Genomic DNA, 6,826 nt, shown 5'->3' with positions numbered 1-6,826 from the left:
AGCCCCCCTGGATGAGGGGCTGTCCATTGGGAGACCAAGAACACAAGAGAGTGGATCAATCCAGCAGCACCTTGAAGCTGCCCCGGCCTAGTCCCACCTTCCTTACTCTTGGTTTGGGAAGCCAGTACTGCCAGGAGGTGTGCTCCCCCAACCAAGCAGCCTGTGACTCAGGGGCTAGCATGGTGAGCTCAACCTGTGCAGGCCAAGTCTACCCCTCACAGAGGTTAGTCCAATGGGCCCATTGACCTCTCTTGCAAAGTGTGGTAGGGTCAGGAAATCCCCAGTCTTGAGAGACCCCTGGAAATAGCCTGGAGTCCAAACACCTGACCCTAGGATTTAGAGGGACCTTCCTCGCCAAGGGAGTTTCCTAGTTCCTAAGGGCCAACAGGTCCAGCCATGAGGTGGGGCTCCCCGGAGCCCTGCCTCCCACACCCCTTCCTTCTCACACCCCTTCCTTCCTACTGAGACTCCTAATCACTACAGACAGAGCAAACACCAGGCTCCGGCCGCAGGCTCCAAGTGTATCCCAGAGCAGGACTGGACTCTTGCTGGCCAGGGTCTGACAGGAAGGTCTGAGGCCAACTGGCCCCAGGAAACGGTGGGCATCAGGTGAGATGGGGTGCTGCCTCCCACACTTGGGAATCTTGTTCTTCCAGAGGAAGAGCCCACAGAAATTTGGTGCCATTGAAGGACAAGTTCCAGTTAGGCTGAGGGGGGGGGAATGGGGTAGCAGGCCTAACTCGTACGTATTGGGGTACCTGGCCCAGAGCGGGCAGGGAATGCAAAGGAGGAGACCCAGTGCTGCTCTGCTGAGTTTAGAACTGGGAGAAACCACAGGGTAGCATCTGGCACAAGACCAGGGGGCCTGGAGGACTCCCTGGAGGAGGCAGGGCTCACACAGGCCTATGAAGGGTGAGCAGGATGTGGAGGGAAGAATAGGGCAAGCGTGGCAGTGTAGTGCTAAACCAGCTGTCCTGCCCAGGAGGGAGAGCAAGGGTGAGGAGATGGTGACCAGGAAGGGAGCCCAGGGGTGGAGGACTTGATCTGGGGAAGAACACCCATCTCCATTTCCTAGGCCAGACAGTGCTGACATCTATAGAGGCTCTTCCGTGGGCACAAAGCTAGACCACTGAAGGTAGACAGCAGGAAGTACTGCCTGTCTCCCCAGGGTGGATGTGGTCGAGGCTGTCCTGGCAAGGATGGCTGAGAGTCCCTGGGGTGGGAAGTGGGAACCAGAGAGCCTTCTGGGGCTATGTGTTGGCCCTGACCTGTCTCTCCTGCCCAGGGCTGTTGGGCACTTTCCCCAGAAGCACCAGTATGGAGGCTGGACTCTGCCCTTTGGCAGGGACCAGTGGTGTTGATGGCGCCACCTGGTGGCTGCATGCTGACCCAAACCTTCACCACCATGGGAACCTGGTGGTCCTGAGGGACCCTGTACTCCTCGAGCCTTGGGATCTTTCATTGCCAGCAGCTGGTGTCCCCAAGAGTCCCAGGAATCTCCAGGGCCAGCTTCCAGAAAGCCTCTCTGGTGCTTTGCAGATAAGCTTCACCAGGTCACCCAGGAACTGCCTCCCCCCAAGACCTGTAGCACCAAGTCATGGTTTCAGGGCCACCCTGCCTCTGTCCCCCCTGTTCTCAGACCAAGGGGGAGAGAGAATTCCAGTCAAGCAGGGGCACAGGGAGAGACAGACCCTCCTCTGCCAGCCACAGACATACAAGTGCACACACAGATGGAGACTGTTGACAACTTATCCTGAACTCACAGCCATAAACATCTCAAACAAAATCACTTTCATCCCAGAATGCATGACATTTCAAAGTGGGAAAGGTGGCCTTGAATGCCACAGCCGGAGCCGGGCCTGTTTGAGTCTGGCCGGGCCGTTCCGTTCTAGGGACGCTGTAGGACCCTCTGCAGCTTCTTCCTGCCTTTTCCAATTTCAAGAGGCCTTCAACTCAGCATTGTGCTGCTCTCTGTGGGACCGCCAGCCAGCACCCTCTCCTTTCTGCGTCCCTCATGGGTATCTCTAACACCCCAGGCCCTGCCCTTCTGCCCCAGGAACATGCAGCTTCAAAATCTCCCCCCCAGAAACCTCACAGGGCTAAAGTACGTAAGGCCTGGAGAGAAGCATAGGAGGCAGGAAACCTGGGCCCTCCATCTCCCCGAGCTGTACTCCCTCCTCTGACCTCTGAGAGGTAAGTGGCTGTGGGGCCACCTGCCTCTCCCCAGCCATGGGACAGTGGGTTGTTGGTGCTGTGTGTGTGGGGGGGGGTCTCTGGATTCAAGATGGGGTCCCTCTCTTCTCTACCACGTTCTACACCAGGCTTCTAGTGCAGGGGTTGGGGATCCAGCCCAACAACTAGCCATCTTTAGAAGGACAGCCTGGTTTGGGCTCCTACAGCCAGTGTGGGCTCAGCCATGGCAGGAGAGGTCACAGGCACTTGTAGACACAGTTGGGGAAGCCCCAAGTTGTAGGAAGCAACTCCTGGCTGGCAGCTGCCCCCCCGGGACAGTTGGGGAAGAGTTGAGCTGAAGAGTGTCCCCTGGGTCTGGGGTCACAGAGGCCTCCAGCCCCTAACTTGCTCACGGGTGGGAGGAGCCAGCCCAGCCAGGTACACTCCTTCCCCAGGCCCCAGGCAGGTGAGGTGCAGTGGCCAGGGCAGCTAAACTGCCGCCCCCTTCCCACCCACATGCCAAGGTGGCCGGGCAGGCAGGTAGCGAGTCCGGGCGGGCAGTGAGTCAGTGTGGAGGAATGTTCTGGCCCTCCCAGCTACGCCCTGCCCCTGCCTGCCCCCACCTCACCCTCATCCCCAGGCGCTGCTGGCCTGGCGCCCATGCCAGCAAAGTGCCTTCAGCCCAGGCTTGCTCAAACATGCGTCCACCTGCAGGAAGCCTCATTTCCGGGACCCCCAGCCTCCTCCTCCATGACCCCTCAGAGCCCCAAGCATTCCTGGACCTTGGGTCACAGGGAACAGGTTCAATTGTAAACATGCTTACCGACTGGGGTGGACTTTGAGGTGAGGATGTGATTGCTTCTCCACCTGACAAGCCCCCTCCCCCCGAAGATGAGATGCGTCCCCAGGAAGATCCCAGGGTCCAGGTACAGGGAGATAGGGGGCTTCCTGCAATGGGGGAGAAGGGATTGTGTTAGCAAGGGCCAGTAAGTGCAGAGGACACCCTGCCCAGGCCTGGCCTGCTTGGCTGGGGCTGGGGGCTGAGGGAGGCGGCCAGGAGGCTGGGCATGTGGCAGCTAAGCTGGTGCTTTGGCCAAGGACCAGCGCCTCCCTCTCTTTGGCTTCTGAGTTTAGAACCCTTGCCCTGGCCTGGCCACCCCAAGCTGCCTCCTTGCCCAGGCAGACTCAGCCCTGGCTGCTGGGTGGATGGGGCAGCAGGCAGGGGCCTGAGGGGCCATCCCCCAGGTTACTTGACCTCTTGGCTATCTCCTGCAGTCCAGCAAGACAGGAACATGGGCCATGCACCAGGTCCACACAGCACTCTGGCCCCAGTTGGCACCACAGCTATGACCGGGATCATCACCAGGATCCACTGTGAGTTCAAGTAGCCCCTGAGGTGGGTGTGCGGATGGGCCCGGCTCGGTGGGAACTGAAGTTGTCCACAGAAGCATCTCAGCCTCCCGTGCTCCCACTCCAGGGCCCCGCTGGGCACTCGTTGCCATCGCTCTGGCTGTGGGCATTCTCACTGTCTCCTGTCTGCTCTGTGCCATCTGTTGCTGTTGCCGCGGGCGCCGGCGCCACAGGAAGCAGCCCAAAGGCAAGGAGGCTGTGGGCCTGGGCAGCACCAGAAGCAGCAGCACCACCACCCACCTGGTGAGGAGCAGCTACCAGAGCCTCCCCTGTGTCCAGCCCCGGGCTGGCTCACTCCAGACAGGACAATGCAAGGTCCAGGCTCAGAGCTCAGGGCAGCCCAGGCAGGCCTTCCTAGCAGGGGAAATGAATGAGCAAAAGTGAGAGTGGTCTGGCTTGAATCCTGGGGCACAGCTGATGATGGCCTGGCCTGGCCTGGAGGTGGGTGGCTGGACCCACATCATGGAACCTGGGAGCCAAGGACTCTTGGGGGGACAGTCTCACCAACACTGTCTGCTCTGTCCCTCCCTACCCATCCAGGTGCAGCCAGATGTGGATAATCTGGAGCCCAGCTCTGGGGGCCCTGGACAGTGGGGACGCCTGCTGCTCTTGCTGGAGTATGACTTTGGAAGTCAGGAGGTGAGGGTCACCTGGCAGGCCAAGAGGCTCTGTGGCTAATGGAGGGGGAGATGAATGAGGTGGGGGCCGCCTGGATCCCTTAGCTGAATTTACCTGCTGGCCCCCAGATCAAGGTGGGCGTGAAGCAGGCCATGGACCTACGGGCAGAGGGCACGGCAGACCCATATGCCCGTGTCAGCATCTCCACCCAAGCTGGGCACAGGCTTGAGACAAAGGTGCACCGCGGCACACTCTCCCCTGTGTTTGAAGAGACCTGCTGCTTCCCTGTGAGTCTGGGCCAGGGCGGCTGGGTGAGCCTGGGACAGGGCAGCAGGACCCGGCTCACAGCCCTGTCCACAGGTCCCACAGGCAGAGCTGGCCAGAACAACCCTGCATATACGTCTGCTGGACTTCAAGCGCTTCTCAGAGCACGAGCCGCTGGGGGAGCTCTGCCTGCCGCTGGGCACTGTGGATCCACAGCACGTTGTAGAGCGTTGGTACCAGCTGGGTCCACCTGGCACCACTGAGGTGAGGCCATTGGCTGCAGCCCAAGGCAGAGATGGCAGGGGCCCTGTCCTTGTGCCATGGGGATTCCGAGGCACAAGGGGTGCGGCTGTGGAGGTTAACCTCTCCCAGGCAAGGCTGGAACCCCTTCTTGCTGCCCACAGCCTGAGCCAACAGGGGAGCTGTGCTTTTCTCTCCGGTACGTGCCCAGCTCAGGCCGCCTGACTGTAGTTGTGCTGGAGGCCCGAGGCCTGAGTACAGAGTTGACAGGTGAGACACCCTTGTCTACTAGGATTGACAGAGGGCCTTGAGCTCGACCCTCTAACCCTTCCTTCCTCCCTTGTCTGCCCAGACACCTACGTGAAAGTCCAGCTCATGCTGAACCGGAGGAAGTGGAAGAAGAAGGCGACCTCTGTCAAGAAGGGCACAGTCAGCCCTTATTTCAACGAGGCCTTCACCTTCCTGGTGCCCTTCAGCCAGATCCAGGTGGGCAGCTGGATAAAAGCGGGTGAGTGGGGCAGGACCTAATGAAGGGCTAAACTGACTGTGCTTTCTCTTCCCCACGCTGGCCTGTCTCTGCAGAGTGTGGACCTGGTGCTAGCCGTCTGGGCCCGTGGTCTGCAGCTCCAGGCTGAGCCACTGGGCAAGGTGCTGCTAGGTCCCCGGGCTTCCGGCCAGCCTCTACAGCACTGGGCAGACATGCTGGCCCATGCCCGGCGGCCCATCGCCCAGTGGCACCGCCTGCAGCCCGCTGGGGAGGTAGACCGTGTCCTGGCCCTGAAGCCCCGTCTGCATCTGCCTGTGCCTCGCTCTTGAAAGCATCACGGGCCTCGGTTTCCCCAGGCACAGCATGGTTCTTGTTCAGATTGCCCAGCAGAACCTTGTGTAATAAAGGCTTTCTCACATCCACCACGTGTGTCCTGATGGAGTTCGGGGCGGGGGTGCACAGGCACAGGGTGAGGCTTCACTTTCAGCACCATGGCCTCTCAAGAGTGTGGCAGGGGTGGTCTCTCCACCTTAGAGGCCCTGAGCCTCTGAACAAGGTCTGACTCCTGTAGGAGGCACAGGTTCCCCCCACCCCAGGTGGGAATTTCCCATCTGGTCAGCTAGAGTTGGCAGGGGGCGAGGAGACTAGAGCAAGCCCTGCAAAGACACAGTGGGCATTGTAAGTGGGGGCAGTGGAGGAAGGAGACCCCCAATAACCTTTGGGGGCCAGTAGTGCAGGGCCTCCCCATGTGAGCAGCAGGGGGCAGCAGATGCCTTTGGAAGCTGCTTTGGGGCCTCTAGGGGTGCAGCCCTGGCTGGGGATGTACCTCCCGTCCCCTCACATCTGGATGGCTTTAGCGACTCCAAACCTCCTCTGATCCCCACAGGCCGGGGCGCCCGGCAGGGCTGGGGCCTAGCACCCCACAGTTCAGAGAGGGTGCCAAGTCATGATCAGGGTGCCTTTGCAGGGCGGGGCCTACAGGGGCGGGTGAGGGGCAAGGGCCCCCGCCCGGGTGAGAAGGGCAATACGGGGCTTGCCCGGGCGGCCAAGGGGCCCCAAGCCCCCACGGGTCAGAGAGAGGTTCCCAGAGTGATGGCGCCATGATCCTGGGGTTGAAGGACGTGTTTCAAGTTCCCGTGCGAAGGTGCCCGCGGGCAGGGTGTTGTGGCAGGCTGGGAGTGGCCCAGCTGCTCGTTCAGGGGGCCCATCCTGCTCCAGCTCCCTAGGCGGGAAGGCAGGGTCATGCAGAGGGGAAGGCACCCCTTCCTGGGCCCAGACCAGCCACTTTGCAGGACCTAGAAGGCTGAGTTTGGGGGTCCAGCTCCTACCTGGGGCTGGGCTTGCAGAAGGGAGGCACATGGCTAGCTCTGTCTGAAGAGGTGACCTGAGGCTGACGTGGGAACAGTCAACCATGGTGCCCACGCAGACAGTAGGTACCCAGCAGGCAGTGAGGGGCAAGGTAGGCTCAGAGCTAGGGCAGCTGCACAAGGAGGACATATTTGACATTGACTCAGAGTAAGGCAGGCTGATGTAGGACAGGTTCCCTGAGGAGTAAGCCTTGGGCTGATGTCTGAGCCAGGTGACTCTCTGAAGCTCTCACATAAGGCCATGCTCAGTGTCCCTAGGCTCCTCACA

The 6,826-nt window shown here is 60.6% G+C and overlaps 1 protein-coding gene across 5 annotated transcripts; it reads left to right on the top strand.

The window, feature by feature from the left end:
• The first annotated feature begins 470 nt into the window (after positions 1-470).
• Syt8 (synaptotagmin 8) lies at positions 471-5,613 on the top strand. Of its 5 annotated transcripts, XM_020168762.2 has the most exons (10): positions 471-609; positions 2,087-2,193; positions 3,448-3,546; positions 3,650-3,825; positions 4,123-4,221; positions 4,329-4,487; positions 4,561-4,728; positions 4,869-4,974; positions 5,057-5,190; positions 5,287-5,613. In XM_020168762.2, the coding sequence occupies exons 3-10, from the start codon at positions 3,465-3,467 to the stop codon at positions 5,518-5,520; spliced, it is 1,158 nt and encodes a 385-aa protein (XP_020024351.2). In that variant the 5' UTR covers positions 471-609; positions 2,087-2,193; positions 3,448-3,464; the 3' UTR covers positions 5,521-5,613. The 5 variants fall into 5 exon arrangements, with proteins under 5 accessions (XP_020024351.2, XP_073907233.1, XP_073907248.1 ...); XM_074051132.1 differs by lacking the exon at positions 2,087-2,193 and having other exon boundaries at positions 478-609; XM_074051147.1 differs by lacking the exons at positions 471-609; positions 2,087-2,193 and adding an exon at positions 2,267-3,098 and having other exon boundaries at positions 3,756-3,825.
• Positions 5,614-6,826: the final 1,213 nt, after the last annotated feature.

This window comes from Castor canadensis, chromosome 1 (assembly GCF_047511655.1).
Source record: "Castor canadensis chromosome 1, mCasCan1.hap1v2, whole genome shotgun sequence".
Classification (NCBI taxonomy): domain Eukaryota; kingdom Metazoa; phylum Chordata; class Mammalia; order Rodentia; family Castoridae; genus Castor; species Castor canadensis.
Note: the sequence above shows the minus strand (reverse complement) of the source record. Positions and strands in the feature narration are given on the sequence as shown.